This window comes from Diplodia seriata (genome assembly GCF_021436955.1).
Source record: "Diplodia seriata strain FDS-637 chromosome Unknown scaffold_11, whole genome shotgun sequence".
Taxonomy (NCBI): domain Eukaryota; kingdom Fungi; phylum Ascomycota; class Dothideomycetes; order Botryosphaeriales; family Botryosphaeriaceae; genus Diplodia; species Diplodia seriata.
In genome coordinates, this window is record NW_027117318.1 from 898439 (window position 1) to 915283 (window position 16845).

The 16845-nt window shown below is 56.7% G+C and overlaps 4 protein-coding genes across 4 annotated transcripts; 3 read left to right on the forward strand and 1 right to left on the reverse strand.

Annotated features, from left to right (window-relative positions):
* Nucleotides 1–263: 263 nt before the first annotated feature.
* On the reverse strand, nt 264–1110 carry SLS55_009987 (uncharacterized protein; the record flags this gene model as incomplete). Its single annotated transcript, XM_066781380.1, has 2 exons — nt 264–780; nt 1106–1110. The coding sequence occupies 2 exons, from the start codon at nt 1108–1110 to the stop codon at nt 264–266; spliced, it is 522 nt and encodes a 173-aa protein (XP_066628382.1).
* A 4451-nt stretch (nt 1111–5561) lies between these two features.
* Nucleotides 5562–6517, forward strand: SLS55_009988 (uncharacterized protein; the record flags this gene model as incomplete). The annotated part of the gene is made up of 2 exons (XM_066781381.1): nt 5562–5730; nt 5799–6517. 2 exons carry the CDS (start codon nt 5562–5564, stop codon nt 6515–6517), a joined length of 888 nt encoding a protein of 295 aa, XP_066628383.1.
* Nucleotides 6518–12869: 6352 nt separating this feature from the next.
* Nucleotides 12870–13406, forward strand: SLS55_009989 (uncharacterized protein; the record flags this gene model as incomplete). The annotated part of the gene is made up of 1 exon (XM_066781382.1): nt 12870–13406. The coding sequence occupies one exon, from the start codon at nt 12870–12872 to the stop codon at nt 13404–13406; it is 537 nt and encodes a 178-aa protein (XP_066628384.1).
* Nucleotides 13407–13885: 479 nt separating this feature from the next.
* On the forward strand, nt 13886–15085 carry SLS55_009990 (uncharacterized protein; the record flags this gene model as incomplete). Its single annotated transcript, XM_066781383.1, has 1 exon — nt 13886–15085. One exon carries the CDS (start codon nt 13886–13888, stop codon nt 15083–15085), a length of 1200 nt encoding a protein of 399 aa, XP_066628385.1.
* Between the last annotated feature and the right edge of the window lie 1760 nt (nt 15086–16845).

Genomic DNA, 16845 nt, shown 5'->3' on the forward strand with positions numbered 1-16845 from the left:
TACACTGCCCGTAGCCTTTTCTTCGCTTGAATAAACGAAACCGTCACTGTAGTCAATCGTAATTCTCACACCGTTGCGAAGCTCTAGCTGTAAGTACCACCGTCCCCGTTGAAGAGTCCACGATATATGCCAGCGCTCTTCGTCGTAGCACTGCACGTCTACTTACCTGCTCGCCGACAAGTGCGCCGTACGTCCGCAGCGCCTTCGTCCCCCACAACAGCAACGTCAACATAGAACGCCGTCCATCCCATCACGTCCGCCATCTACGCCGGGGTGGAACGGCGTCTTTTCTTGAACGTAGGGGTCACTGGGGGAGATTTGAGGCGGCGCCTCATCGCATCCTCATCCTCCGTATCGGAAGAGTCGTCGCTGTCAGATGGGATGGGAATCGAAGAGGGATGGCGGCCCAAAGATCGGACTGTATCCATATACGTCTCGAACGACACAACGGGAACCTTATACTTCTTAGCCAGCTCCCTCTTGGCTCCTGCCCTACCGCTGCATTTGATGAGATGGGTAACGTCCATGGTAATGTTGTGGCGGACCTCGCCGCCAAGGCTCCTGATCCACATCTTGAAAGATACGGTTCGGACGCCTTGAGTAGAGGCGATCGGGTGGGGATCCTCGGGGAGAGCGGGGTCCGGGGGAGCTTTATGGTCAGCTAAACCGGCTCTCAAGAGCCTATCACTCCTCTTGGCGAAGGAAATCTCTTCGTTGACAACTTGACGAACCATACCGGCGATGGACTTGAGAAGTTCGTCGTGTCCCATCGGCTCGGGTCTTTAAGGGTATTCGAGCTTAGATGATTCGTCGAATCCTCCCGGGATGGGCCGGTCGCCAGCGTTGGTCTATTGTCTGAACCGCTGCTGCTGGTTGGAGGGCGGGGGCCTTAAGGAGGGGGTATCCTGTTCCGGTTGGGGTACCTTCTCCTTTCCTTTCAAGGAGGACTGACCGGTGGGCAAAGAACTGGTGGCCGCGACGTCCCGCCTGCGCGACGACCTACTCGCCCTGTGGCCGCTCGTCCAGCCCCGTCTTCCCGCGCCTCGTCAAGGCCGTCGTCTACGACGCCACCGCCGCCGCCGCCGCCGCCGGCAGCAGCTCGCACGACATGGTCCGCGGCGATATCGCTATAGTGGCGGCGCGAAGCACGTCGGCGCTTTCGTCGGCGACGACGAGGATGAGGGTGAGGACAAGAGCGAGGGCGGTGTCGAGGCGGCTCTGCGTGCTGGCTTCGTTGGTAATCGTGTGGAGGACGGGGAGGGCGGTGACCGGGGCGAGGGTGAGGGAGATCGACGTGTTATCATGAAGCAAATGAGCGGCCCAAACTGCTGTTCGGTCCACTGCTCGTAGCCTTTTCGTCGCTTTAGTGAGATTGTCAACGTGATGAATTGCGGGCTTCACGCTGTTGCAACGCTCTGACTGTAGCCGCCGTCACTGCGTCATCCACAATTGCAGCGCTCGCCATCGCATCGATCGCGTCGACGGCGCAGCTTCGACCAGCCGCGGCCATCCGCGCTGTCTGTCATGCCGTACGTGAAGCATCTTCCAACGACGTCTCGAGAGGGGTAAGCTCCGCTTCCCTACCGTCTCCCGTCGACGAGTTGCTGGAGCGCAGCATAGACGATAGCATGTTCGAGTACGTCAAGGCTGCGGAGGAGGTAGCGGACGTCGAGGCCGGCGCTCTCCTTGCCTGCCTGGACGGCCTGCTTGAGGCGCGCGGCTCATGCGCTTGCTGGCGGCGGCGCGCCATTCGTTCATCAGGATGTCCTGGCGCAGCTTGCACCTCTGCAGCGTAGGTGTTGCCTTGACGGCCCGCCACCTCCGCCTTAATTTGCTTCAAGGAGAAGGATAACGCCCCTGTGCTGTCTCTGACGATTGACGTCACCAATCTCCCCGGGAGCAGCTATGTGAGCGCGGTGACAATGACAGGACGCGCGAACTTGAGTCCGGAGTCAACAGCCAAAGTTACGGTCGCATGTGCACGAAGAGACGCGACACTCCCGCCGCCGCCGCCCGCGCGGAAACCTCGATCAGGCAGGACCGCCAGGCGCAAAAAATCCGTGACACCTTGGCTGATCACAGACGGCGGAGGCCCCCCGTTGCCGGAGCGAGTTGGGAGGAGCGGCGGCTTGGACCAAGCTGTCTGTCGCCCACTCAGCACGGGCGCAACTGTCCGCGAGATCTTGTCTCTATATGCCTGGGAGCGCCGGTGGTGGCTGCTGCTGACCCGACACTGGCAGAGAGGGGAGCAGGCTCGGACGCGGACGCGGGCATGCCGTGCCGCCCAGCATGACCAACCGCACGGGCTGTCTACAATGTCGCCGCAGAGGCTGCTGCCCGGGCATGAGGAGCCATCGTAGCGGCAGCGGCAGCGGCAGCGGCAGCGGCAGCGGCAGCGGCAGCGGCGCGTCAACTTCACTCTCTCTCTCTCTCTCTCTCTCTCTCCTGCGGCGAGCAAGAAGCGCCAGCTACACGCGAGGGTTTCGTTTTGTGAGGCGAGCTGCTGAGCTTGCGGGTCGAAGACGGCGGAGGGAGTCACTGACGAAGGGCATGGCATAGCGGGCGGAGCTGCTTCAGGTCTTCTTCGGTGAGCACGACGCGCTGGACACAGGCGAGGCGCGTCTGCAACCTGCTGGCGCAAGGGGAGCCGGCGGACACGCACGCAGGTCAGAGACGGCAGAGTCAATTGCGCGCGGAGCGCAGACGGAGGGAGGGCAGCGGCGTCAGATCTTTTTAACTCAATCTCTCCTCGCAGAGGGGCTCTTCGCTCAATCGCCAGCAGCCAGCTCTCTTAGCTCAATCTCTTCCTCGATCACCAGCGCAAGGCCGATGAGATCAACGAAAAGAAGGGGAAAAAAATGAAGGTCGCGTCAGCCCGAGACAGTGCAATACGGGCGACACCGTGCCTCTGAAGATGAGCGGAGCCCAGCGCCCCAGAGGCGGTTTCCAAAAACTAGTTTAATCTAGAATCCCCGTAGGGAAGCTTCCAGAGATTAAACTGAAAAGAACAGCCACTTCACTTGATCTGAGCCAAAAGGCAAAGAGAGCTGAAGAAGAAAAAGAGGAGCCGGGGTCGAGGAGTCTGGGGGTTTTTATATCGGAGAGGCTGAGCCGGGGCCCACTGGCACGGGGCCGGCGGGCCCCACCCGTTTGGCCTGGCAACGTGATGCGCTAGACCGGAAGGGGAGCGTTGGTGGTCGCGAGGGCCGCTTCGCAAGGCAGGAGCTACGTCATGGGTGGGCCCGGCGGCTGGGGACGAGGAAGGAGCGGGTCGTGCATGGAGGCCACAGGTGAGCCACTGCTCGGGCACGGTTGGAGGTGGCAGCACAGGTGACAGCAAAAGGTACGGCATGAGCGACATGGTCAGCAGCATCGTGAGCAGGTGAGGACGTGGGCAACACTGAGCAGCGGCGGGATGGACGGCGGTCGCGTATGAGCCATGGCAGCCAGCACCCATGGGAGGTCGGCTCATGAACTGCGCGGCGCGCGACCGCTACGCCAGGACGACTGACATACGTGTAGGCACGCTGGGTGACAGGAACATGCGCATGTACTATGCGTTCCTTCGCCTACGCGCTGGCTCGACACAACGGGCGGCGCAGATCCTTGGACGCGCGCTCAAGCTCGTTACCCGCTGCTGACGATGCCGCGACACCCAAGTTCCGCGGTCGACAGTATGAAAGCTGATCAAAGAACGTAAGCCAAATCTCCAAACAGTCCGTGAGCCTGCTAGCCCGCCATGTAGCCATCGGAGCACTGGAGGAAAGGACGTCCATGGACGCCGACACGCTTGGGCGGGTATCTGTCCAGCAGTGTCCGACATCCAAGACGCGGGAGCAGCGGAAGCGGACGACACCACCAAAGAGACACAGTAAAGACTCCTCTGATCGGAGCCTGGACCGTTGAGGCTTACTTTCGTGTGACAGACAATCCTGTACGTCGCACTGCTGTGGCGGCGCCTGCTGTCCGCCTCCGCACTGCCTACCTACCAACGCAACCCGGCGTACGTCGCGAAACCCCGACATGGCGTGCACCGACTACTACGCTTCCAAAGTGCGGATGTTATCTTGGATACTCCAATGGCACCGTAGAGTCATGGCGTCGCCCTGTTTGCCAGTGTCAGGTGGCTAAGCTCCATGCGCGGTGAGCTTGATGCGCGCTGAGCCTCGGCCGATCCCCCGCTTTCAATCCCTGCACCGGTATGTCTTCACGTACTTACTGTCCAAGCACAACGACCTACGATGTCGCCCGAGCCCCACCAGGAGAGAGCTGTGCTGGTGGCGCAGCGTCCTTACCTTCGGCTTTCGTTACCGCCTCAGCCGCCTTTGATTGCCCAGTAAGATCGATCGAAGTCCTTCCTCGAATCCTCCGAGGCTCTGCGGGTACACCTGAAATGTTAGCGATCTAGATGCATGCGATGAGGCTTAGCAGCGTTGCGCGTTTCCAAGTGTTGTGCTTTTCGCATCGGCGCGTTCGGCACTGCGGCTATGCATGGACAGCTCAGCACCACCACACCACTCGTCAGCCTTGCCGCAGCGCTTCGAACATATGCATTTTCACAGGGATATCAGGTCTTCTTGCGTCCAATTTCAGCCTCTTTTGCATATCACATCGCCGGACGAGGCTTTCGTGCCGGTTCAAGCCTTGACTTGAGAAAACCACAGCCTCGAACTGACGGGGATCTACACCTTCTTTTGGAACAACTTGCAGATAGAAGACCAAACCACTGGTTTTCATTGATCAGATACAGACTGCGCCTTATCATCATTGCTCATATTTGAGCATTTGCGAATTACTCAAAGTGGCTAATTCGAATTCTGGCGTTACCGGTAAGCCCCGATGAACGAAGGCTTTTCGATTGGCTGGAGAAATTATCATACTAACTTTGTGCTCACTGAAGCAGTATGCCTGGCGGTCTGCCCGAGAAACTGCCTACCGTCGTATAAATTCAAACCGTAGCCCAGAAATCGCACTTTTTGTCCCAGCTTCACGTTCATCGTGCTCAACTCAGCTTTCAAGTGCTATCTAAATTACTTATGAAGGCAAGATATCCCCTCTCAAAGCCATTAAGATTACCTCATATCCCCCTCTTGACGCCAACTTCCTACTGATATCAACATGCCGAACAGGAGTCAGAAGTCCAAGGAAGGCCTATCTAAGCAGGCCAATAGAGTCAATGCCCCCAAACATACATACCCGTCCTTGGTAGGCCCCGGACTCATACTCTGAACCAAATTTCTGCTCTGACATAAACAAGCTGCAAGGCCCTCAAGGTGTCTCAGATTCTGTAGGAGTCAAACGCCTCACACCAAACTGTCAACGAAGGAAGCTTGCATGTCCGTACCGACAGAAGTACCCACGATGCAAGCCGAGAGCTTCGGCTTGCCTTCATCCATTCACGGATATCTCTCGTCTCAAGTATGGGCTATCTAAACTTCAAGCCGGTGATTTGGTCATTGAAGCCTCTATATAGGGAACACCTCTACCGATGCCACATGGAGCAATACCCATGCTTGAGATGCCGCGCTACCTTTGATAGTGAGGCAAAACTGGAAGTCCACATGCAAGCAGCCGACATATGCCAACCACGTCAGCAACCTCAGCCACAAGTATTTGGCAAAGAGACTCAAGCCAGGTTGAAGAAAAGATCGAGCAATAAGTCGGACGAAGAGAAGTGGATCGGCATATATCAAACTCTTTTCCCCGATGACACAAGCATTCCGCTGCCCTGTAAGTAACCCAAGGTTTTATAGTACTATTTGCCTCATGATGGAGAGCTAATCATCCCTTTACCCCAGACCATGATGAGCTTCCTTTGGCCGAATACCGCGAGTGTGCTCAGTACGAGCTGCCCAGCAGGTTGAAGGGCGCACTCGGGAAGCTTTCATCGCCAATAACCAACTCTCCGTTACTTTCTGAGCCTGTATTGATGGAGATAATCAAGATCGTGTGCGCATGCAATGATGACCTGGTTCAGGAGTTTCAGTATGACCAGCAGCGCGAATCGGCGCAAGACAGATCGGCCGATCTGACAACGACCAATCCTCATGCCACACCCGAGAGTACCCCGGAGGCATTCAGTGACGCCGGACTTCCGAACTCTCCACAGTACATGCGATCAAGTTGGAATCCGCATCAGACCACGTTTCCAGACCCGACGCTGCGAAGCATTGCTGAGCCCCAAGCACCTATCAACAATACCATGGGCATCAACTACGATGACCAATTGGGCGCAATTACAACCATTCCTGATTTGATGGTTGCGAATGCAGGCGAGCATCAGTCCACTGAATATTGGGCTTGGTGGCCGTCCGAAGGCAGCTCTGAAGCTGCTCAAGCAGTCTTTCCCTCAACAGACCCTCAGTTCATGCCGATGCTACCGAGATCACCTGAGAACTTGGTACCTGCATGGAACAACTACCAACCCTCGGCTCCCATAACCATGGATGATGCGGACTTCGTCACGGACATGTATGCAGGTACTGACCCGCCCTTGGGACACGCTTTCCCATTGTAGTGGTCAAGAACAACTCTCTGAAGATGTTTTTCCGTACCAGAGCTTCGGTTTTCATTTAATTCCTCATCAGAGTTTTCTTCATAGCGTGTTATTGCGGTTGAGGATTCTTTTACTTGTTAGACACAAAAAGTTTTATCTGAAAACATTGTTCATAAGCTATTATGCCCCGGAATCAAGCATCATTTAACACACCTTAGAGGTTGCAATGACACCGTCAGTTACAAGAATCTCCGAGCTTCAAGAATTAGCTCCAGTGCCTCTGGACCCCTCAATCTTGTTCCGTGGTATGTCGGGATGACTCTTGTTGAAAATTCTTTGTCTTCCGGCAAAAGGTGGAAACGGTAAAGCATCTTCATGCCGTATGTAGAGTGAACGGTTGTCTGTTCATTTGGGTGCGCGCTATTCGATTGATGCTTTAGAGGCAACCCCGCGCGCGATTGGCTCAGGACGGACGATCGGAGATCCTGGCCGTACGCAGGCATTGTGCACACTACGGGTAGCTGTGATGGTCCTCTAGTGCGGGACCTAAATTCGAGTTTGCGTCTTAGTGAGCGCGTCTTGGTCATGACATCCTGGCGTGTTATGATGAAGTGACTTGCCGATGGGAGTCCTGTGTGACGGCCAAAAATTCGCCAGGTAATCATGAATGAACGAATGTGGAGGCCCCTTTGAAGCCTATGTTTGATCCCCGGGTGTCGCATGTCGCTTGATTTCCATGAAACGTCCGTCGAAGCCGCTCTGCAACGGTTCAAGCTGCCAATCCGGGGTGTGTTTGCCAAGTGAAGCCAGAGACTTTCGCAAAGCCTGTCCCCTCGAAAAGCTTTGCAAGGAGGTGTAAGAATGTGTACCTCACTGACGTCACTAACGCTGGGCTGACGCAACTTTTCGCTTCGCGATAGCTAGAGGGGGGTGTGGGGGCGGCAGGCTGGACACTGTCGTTGCCCGCTCTGCCCCGACTCTTCACCCCAACTCCACGCGCCAAACCTTCGCAACTCCAAGCTCCAAGCCTTCGCAACCCCACGCTACCATCATACACCCCAGACTTGTCTCGATACCGGGTAGCTTAGCTCGCGAAGCCTCGTCGACAGCCTCACTCCTGGCGGGTGTTCACGGAACGATCTCGACGCCCACGGTCCAACCACTCGACAAGAAACATCGACAACGCGAGGAACCGGCAGCCAGTCGAATCGGCGAGGCGGACGGAGGGCGCATTTGCGTTGAAACACCTGAAGTCTGTCGGGATCGAGGACACGGCCCGGTTGCTTCAAGAATACCTCTTTTGGCGGCGGTGTCGGCTGCCTACGTGGCAGGAAAGGACAGGATAAGCACGATGCCAGTGCAATGTGCATCCACGAAAAGCTTGAAACCGGCCCAATGGTAGGCATGCGTTGCTACGAGCCCAGCCAGTCCCCCGCATACGCTGACATGCCACCAAAGGACCTCTGCTTTCATCCGGCACTCGATCCGTTGATCCAATGCTTCCAGAGCCTGCAAGCAGTGCGTCCTCCTCGATCTACGTCCCTCTTTTAGTTTCTCGGCGAGGCATCCAGAGGTATGCCATGTTGATATCAGAGCGAAGGGGATATATGGATAAGTCGTGTCAAGGTCCACAGATCCATCCAACCAGAGGACTCACTCTGTAACATGCACGTCAGTGCGTCATGCATCTGCATACCTGCCCGACGACGTTGTCACTTCTTGGTTGGGCAGCAACGCCGGCATTTAACACGAGTGGTCTCCCTGCTTTACACGCCGTGGAAAGCTCTCCAATCTGGGCACCGTGAGAGACGCCTGGCGTTGATTGCTTTTCCTTCCTTTAAAAGTATGTGTTTCCTATCGTCGTGGTTAAGCAAGCAAATGTGGTTACTTACGCAGAAATGACAGACGGCAATCGTCACCGATCACTCAGGCCGTCAATTGCGGAGCACTCAGATGCTCCTTCTCATAGTCAGTCGCTGTTGGCTACAGTTCAACACATGGAAGCGCCCAGCTAATTGTCCTCAATCATAGCTACTTCGCGATCGAGCACTCAGCGGTTCGCCTGTCCCTACAAGAAGAGACTACCACAACACGAATCTCTTCCGAACTCCTGTGCCCATGGGTTCCAGGACGTCTCTCGCCTAAAGTAAGCCGACTTCAGCGTACTCCAAAACATAAGTGATAACCTCGTTTCTAGAGAGCATCTGTTCAGACGGCACGGTCATCAGTTTCAATGTGGAAAGTGCTATGTGGACTTCGCTGAAGACAGTGCCGCGTTTGAGCAACACCGAGCGTTACACGGAGTTTGCGAGCCGTGCACAAAGCCAGATTCGAAGACATTCGCAAGGGACATATGGGATCAATTGAAAAAGAGGTCTAGTTGTCGGAAGCCTGAGGACGACAAATGGCGTGATGTGTACAAGATCCTCTTCCCAGATGCGATGAACCCATCGGATATTCCATCCCCGTGTAAGTAGATTGGGTTTTTGCTATTTCAGATTGGTCACCCAAGCCTTTCGATATCTTTGTATTGGCCTACTGACTCTATTTCATCCAGACTACGGCAGCAATACCGCTGATCTAGGGTCTGTTTCCCGGCAATTACTGGAAATGATCAGAGCAGAACTTGGAAGATCGTCTATTCCTGAGAATTGCCACGACGAAGTCGTTGAGCTCGTAAGAGCATGTCTCAATCGCCAGACTTGCCAGAGTCATCAAGACCCTTCACTGTGCACAGATGACCAAAATGAGGGTGGAAATATCATCTTCAGGCCTCTTCCCACAGACGACAATACTAGAGGGGGGGTCGGCTCGAATGACCCGCTACAGAATATCCTGCATGATACTGGCGGTTCCGCCAATGCTTGGTCTGGGCCCGAGCATTCTCTGCCCGTGCCCGGCATTTGGACGCAATCTTTGGTCTTCGGAACGAGCCCTTCGACCACGACCCAGCCAGAAACTGCCATGGATGGCACACAGCCCGTTCCCGGCATGGATCATTGGACGCCCAACAAGGCGAACGCTCAAATGCGCATACTGAGAGGTGGGCGGGTTTCGACTTTGGTCAGCGCCGTGATGCGCTACCCGCGTTTGTCACCAATCAACATGGATACTCGCCACACCAGGGTGCTCGGCCCGAAGAGTACTGCCTGGAGGAGGTTGGAGAGGAGCAAGGCTGGGATGATAATTGATTTGGAATGGGACTGTCCCAATGATCTTGGATATTCCTTTTTTGGATTCACAAACGGCGGCTATTGGACAGGGGACCTTCCCTCTCTGTTTTGTTTTCACCAACGACCGTCATGTCTACTTACGGCTGTTATTTCGGAGTATTCTGATGATCTTGCTGTCAAGATGCACGCAAATTGTCCGGGCCGGTCCCTGCAGACAACGAGAAGACAATCAAGATGCGTGCTTTCTTTTGGACATACATTGGCAACAACCAGCAGAAGCCGCGCCTCGCGCTCACCAACGCACGCCCGCACGCACCGCGGTGGCTGAGCATCGCATCGCGGCAAGCCACGGCTGTGGAGCCGACGCATGCACGTCGTCGAAAGTGGAAGAAGCGCGGAGGCCGCACCGGCTGCCTTCTGCTCTAGTGTCTGCCTCGTCTGCCGCGGCCCCCAAACGATGCCTTGCCGCAGCCGTGCAGTTGCGATAACGCAATTCGGCTGCCGATGCCGTGTTCCCCCACGCCGATTGGCTGCCGGCACGCTCCCAGCTGAGGCGCGCATGATCAGCCCGCCACGCTGGCAGTGCCTCCCTCGAGGCAGGCGCGCGGCGTACGTACGTCTCCCCCTCCCTTGCGCGGCGGCTGCGCATGTGCATTGCGCAAGCGGATTTTTTTGGGTGGGTGCCGCGTCGTGAGCATGCTCGTTCGCAGCATAAAATGTGGTTGTCTGCTCGCGTTTTTCGTCAATTGCCTTTGACAGCCTATTCTACTTTCCCAGAGTCTTTTCAACCTACAGCCTATCTGCAAGCTCGTTTCCTTGTCACCAATTTGGTTGATGAGACAGTTGGAGCATGTCGGGGAACATTGAGTGCCGTCCAAAACGACAGATTCTTGTTCTTTTGCTGATAATTTCCTCTCCGAAGTCCAGGAATTGACAAAACTCGACCAATTGCTCAGTCGGCACGGACACCATGGAATTGCTCCATCTCAGTCGTGAGAGAGCCCTACGGTCCGAATCTTTCCAGCCACCGTCTCTGAAACCTACCAAAGCCTCCAGAAGCTCGCAAATTGCCGCAGTAAAACAAATTCCTTTGCCCGGGTATCTTTACCGAAGCAGTCATACACGGTTACCCAATTGGGATACGAAAGTGCTGTTGAACTTTGGCGCCGCTCGGAACCAAGATAAGGCTCTTGCGAAACAACACGAAGAGAATGAATGGACTGACCACAGGACGCCAACGGATGTGAGGCTCTTCGCATCGATCGGACCACCATCCGGTTCTACACGTGGGATAATCACCTCTGCTACAGGTGACATCTCGATCCATGCGGACGCGGAGCACTGCTAGAACTTCCTGACTTGTGCATTTGTGATACTAATTACCGCGTAGGTGGACAAGTGCCAGATCCTGACGTTGGTGTCTCCATGTTCCTGACCTTCCGCCCAATAGTATCACGAATGACATTTTGTAAGCAGATATTCCCCACAGCGGTTAGTGAAGTTTACCATTGCTAGCGAGTGAGTTCCTGATCATGATCGACATACGGAATTGGCTGAGATAGACTTGACTTGGTATTCCTTGTTTAAAAGTGAAGGTAGACAAACCCGGGATGACTGGTTTTGGATATTCGCTTAACCTTGCATGTTGTTCGTCATGCGGAGGGTTTAGATTCCCGCAGCAGGCAACTAGCTGCGTCAAAACGCAATGAAATGATCATTGGAAAGGTCCAAAAGCGCTGAGCCCCTTCAAGTGCCGGGGCTGTCGTCCAAAGTGCACAGCCTGGTTGCAGATCTCCAGGCAGAAAGCGGTTCACCGGGCTTCAGAACGCTTGGCCCGGGCGAAGCAGGAACTGCTGCTGGATAGCTGATGGCGGGCGGCAAGAGCGGCACCAGTCATGATTCGGCAAATCATGCAGGATACATGCGCCGCGGCGGGCTCCGGTCCGCAGATTCTGCCTCAAAGCTGCCGTGATGCAAAAGCATGGACGGAGAGACACAGGACGTTGTTACAGAAGTAATTCCCGCGTGAAGTGCCTGCCAGTAAACGCGAAACACTGGTCTCCACGTGTGCGCGGTGTGCGCGGTGTGGGCGTGTGACTCCGCTGAGCCAACGCTCCGTTGCGCAATCCAGCCCATGCGATTTCAGCCTCATGGTAGATAAGTATCGTCGCCACCCCAGCGGTGGCTGCATGTTTCGAGTCTACCGTTCCTCGACAGATTAATCCGCCCTTGGTCTATGGTGGGCGCCCCCTCTGTGCTATTGGAGAATACTTGGAAAGGGCGACGCTGCCACACCCTCCGCCCCTCACTGTACCTTCCTGATCCCACCACTGCTCCGGATCTGTAGCCCACCATAACTCCGCTTTGGTCGAGGGATCTACCGCATCTGCCACACCAGTCGGCTCCACGCCACGTCCCACAGCGTACCTGCCGCATGAACTACCAGGAGAACTTTGCGTTTAGACCGCAAGGCAGTCACGATTCAGCTCGAGGCACCCGCCGCCAGAGCTGTCCCGATTTGCTCGCACCCCCAGCATTGCCCGGCCAGGGTGCCCGCCCCGCTCTGAGCATAAATACCAAGGCGGCAACTCCCTCGAAGCCACGCTTCGCTTGTCCTTACCACAAGCGCTCGCCGGGTCTGGTACCCAAGCAGCGGTCTTGCGTTTACCCGGGCTTCAGCACCATCGCACGTTTGAAGTAAGCATTGCGTATCTTATCGGCGAGCCGCGACGCTGACGTAACAAGGGAACACCTGCACAGGCACCACGAGCAGCTGCGCTGTACCAGATGCAACGAATGCTTCGCGGAAGAGGGGGCCCTTCATAACCACCAGGCCGCGAGAACCCCCTGCGAATTCCGCAAATACCCGCGCGATTACGGCGATGGCTTTGATCAGGATCAAAGAGTCTGGCTGAAGAAGAAGAAGCGGACGAGCGACACGGTGACGGATGAGGACAAATGGAGGGACATCTACCTGATCTTATTTCCAGGCGAGCAGGCTGTACTTGAACCTCGTATGTTCCCCTGATCCACACCTGGACGGTTCCTGCCTTGTGGAGACCAAGTGCTCACAGCTCGCAGATTCCCACGCCACGGATCTGGACGGCTTCCATAGATACTGGCAGGACAACTCGGACCGCGTCTTCCAGGAGAAGGCCAGCGAAATCCCGAATGGTTCCAGGGGCGTGCCGATGCATCTTATGAAGAAGCTCGTGGACGACGTGCACGACCAAATCTGTGAAGAGTTTCAAGCGATGCAGCATGACGACGACCGGAGCTCCTGCACCTCGCGAGCCAGCACGCCGATGAGCAGTCCATCTCCGAGAACGCCTCTGTCCTTCGAGGATCCACCTCCCACCGCTGACAACGCCGAGCTCCACATGCCGAAGAGGAGGCGTATGGGGAATACTGGGGAGCCTAGAGAGCGTCTTTTTGGCGAGGTGATGGAAGGGGAGGCGTTTTATCCCAACCACGTCTCGATGCAGTATGGGCACCAGGGAGCCCAGCCGCCCCAGATCATGATCTCGCCGGCCTGCGATGCTTTTGCACAAACCAATGGGATCATACCTCTTGGCATCCCTGATGACGTCCAGCGCGTGCAATCCCACGTGGCCAACAACGCGATGCTTGCTCCGGACCACGCTCTTCCCACACACCCTTACCCCGACGTGCTAGCTTTGCCAATGTTCGATTGTTACGATCCATTTGCATACAGTGGAAACGATTTGGACGGTTAGTCTTTCATCCTATGCCAGACTTATGGCGGCTCTTTTTGTCAATTTTCCTTCCGTTCTGGGCCTTGAATTACCAGATTGCCAATTTCCTTTGGAGTTTGTGGGGTTCCGTTGGCTTCGAGTTCTCAGATCCTGAAAAGACTGTAGAACTCAACGGAGGATGCGATGCGTACTCCTGGCTTAGGCGGCGTTAGTTAGCAATAATGGAGACACCAGAGGGATGTGTAGTGTTGCGGCAACGAGGAGGTGAAGTTGTGAGGAATAGAAAAGCGCTCCGCCCGCGGGGGACCCGAGCGGCGCCGAGAAAAATGACGCAGCGGAGACAGGCTCACCGCCTTTACCTCCACCAGACCCTAGCCCGTCTTCCCCACCGCGGTCCCTCTCTCAAAAAGTTCCCCGTCAACCACTTCCGCCCAATTCCCCTATTCACCCGCCGCCACTCCCACCTCCCTCCCTCCCCTCCCTCCAAACCGAAATCCACCATGCGGACCACGACAATAATCCTCGCTGCCAGCGGGCTCGCGCCCTTGGCCTCGGCCGGCCTCCGCCCGATCCGCAAAGACATGCTCATCTCGCCGCGCGAGCAGCTCCCCTTCTCCGACCTGCCCATCCGCGTGGCCGACGCCGGCGGCAGCGGCTTCCAGCACGTGCAGTTCCCCATCGAGTGCCGCAAATGCTTCCCCGCCGACCCGACGCGGCCGAAGAAGAACCTGCAGGACGGCGTGCTGGAGGTCGACTTCCGCATCACGCGCACCCTGGGGCTGGACGGCGACGACGGCGCCCAGGTCAACGGCTACACCGTGTCGGACGCCGCCTTCCCCGTCCGCAGCGAGGGCGACGCCAACATCGCCAGCGCGCTGCGCCTTTTCGTCGACGGACCCACCCCCGACGTCGCGCCCAGCGTGCCCGTCGAGGGCAGCATCAGCTTCGACACCATCTTCCGCAACGAAACGCACCTCGTGTACGGCGTGGCGTACAACCTCACCCGGGTGGGCGAGGCGGCGGTGCCGGCGGCGCCCGCCGGCTTCCGGCTGTCGTACATGCGCGCGCCGCAGAACAGCATCCTGCGCATCGAGCAGGGCGCCGCCAACGTCGCGGGCGAGGCGTATCCCTTCGAGGCCCCCGAGCTGTGGGTCGACGTCGGGACGAACGACGCCGCCGGCGCGAGCGAGCACTTTGCGTGGCGCAAGGAGCTGGACTGGCTGAACCGCCCGCACGCCGCCGCGTACCCCGGCTGGGACCAGGATTTCGTGCGCTGCCAGACGACGGCGTGCCGCGTCAACAAGCTGCACACAAAGGTCACGCGCGCCTACGACGAGTGCGCCCAGCGCGTCGAGCATCCCGACCAGTTCGAGGCGGGCGTCGTGCCGCCCGGCTGCTACGTGCTGCTGGCCGGCTACTACGGCAAGCGCAACATCATGTGGGTCGGCTGCGCCGTCGTCTTCGCCATCACCCAGCTGCTGAAGAGGAACTTGGAGGGCCAGAAGAAGAAGGTCGAGCAGGAGAAGAAGCAGGAAGAGCTGGACGAGCAGATGCTCGAGCAGAACGAGGACGATATCGTGGCGTACATGATGGAGGTTGAGGCGAAGGCCAAGGGTGCTACTGGTGCCGCGGCCCCCGCTGCTGCCGAGGCAGAGGAGACTGTGAAAGCGAGGAAAGGGCACCAGGCCTCGGATGAGTAAGGAGGTTGATGATGATGACGATGTTGATGTTTGGGAAACAATGTAAATGCAATGTACCTTATTCAATTTGTAATGGGGGTTTATGTATGAGCATGAATGCATGTACGATGATTGGAAATAGACATAGAAATGGCTTAATATACTAATACGCTCAGGAGCACATAGCAATGCTTCCATCCTTCTTCACAACTTTTTTCGCGGCCTGGCCGTGCCTGGACATCTGCCATGACAAAAGCAGTTATTCCCTTGCACGACACCCCCCGATCCAGACCTTCCAACCAATCCAACGCCCTCCCGGTGCATTTCCATCAACCACACCTTGTCCCCCCCCCCCCCCCGCAACCTCCTCGCGCATCCTCCTCTCCACCACCACCACCCCATCCCATCCCCACCCCCCTCACCCCCTCAAAATCCTCCTCTTCTCCAACCACCACCCAGCCCCCAACAACAAAAACATCCCCGCCTCAAGCTTCGCCTGCAGCAACGCATCCCCCCCCTCGCCCTCCCTCCCCGGCACCTCATCAAACGCCGCAACCCCCGGATAAAAATACGCGCTCCCCTGCGTAACCCAGTACAGGGCCCCCAGCAGCACCGCCGTCCTGAGCCTCGCCATCTCGCCCTCCCTTCTGACGTCCTCAATCGTTGACCGGTCTCGCGCATCGGATTTTTTATCGAGGATGGAGACGGGGGGAAACGGGGCGGGGACGTACACGTACCACAGCGTGGCGAGGCCGAGCAGCAGGCCCATGGACATGGTCTGGCCGTTGTGGAACTTGGCGTGCGGCAGCCACAGCGGGTGGTAGATGTGCGTGTCGTTCCAGTCGGCGAGGTAGCAGCCGAAGCTTGTTGTGAGGGCGACGAGGGTGAGGAGGGTTTGACCGGGGGTGGGGAGGAGCGGCGGCATGGTCCTGAGGTTTTTTTTTTCTTTTGTTTTCTTGTTCGTCGTTGTTCGTTGATGTTGGAAGAGCCGGATCCGAGGGATGGCGGTTGTTGCGCTGGAGAGGGAGGGATCGTCTGGACTTTTTGTCGTCGTTTGACGAATGGGAGGATTTTGAAGTCCCTTTTTATGCGCTCCTCTTGTGCCGGCGCGGTCGACAAATGCGCAGTTATCTGAGCGTTGGGACTGCTGTTGTATATATGCTGCAGCCCTGGTCGGCCTTTGCTTTTTCCCTTTCCCCTCTCTCTTCGGGGTCTCGGCCTCGGTCAAGGATGCTTTCTAACAGTAGGCGGAGGGGGCAAGTCTGGTTTCGAGATGTCCGGGGTTGCCCTGCGGAAAGCGAGACGTCCAAGTAAGCCGGGATGTAAGACGAGGGGGTGTCACAGAGCGGGGCAATGTGCCCGCGCTAAGTAGGCTTCTTGCGCGTTTCTGGCAGTCGAGAACCGTACGACGGAAGAGGCGGAATGACGATCCGGTGTGTCCAGGAGAATGTTGACGGGTGCAGCAAGTCGTTTGACAGTCTTACGATGGGGGAAGACGGTGCGCTGGATATATATTCTAAATGCTTGCGCGCATCACTTTTCCCCCGCCCCGAACTCCGGAGCCGAGGCCATCGTACCTAAACCGACAACAAAAGGATCTAAGAGTGAAGCGTCATGAAAGCCGCGCTTGTCATTTATATCGACCGAAAAGCTGCAACAATCCAATTCAGACGCGCTTATAAAGCCATCGGGTCCAAATAGGCAAGGGTGATGCAGACACTTTAACAGGGCTTAAAATGGAAACCCCCGTGCGCATCAGTCCGTGTAGTCGGCATTCGGCC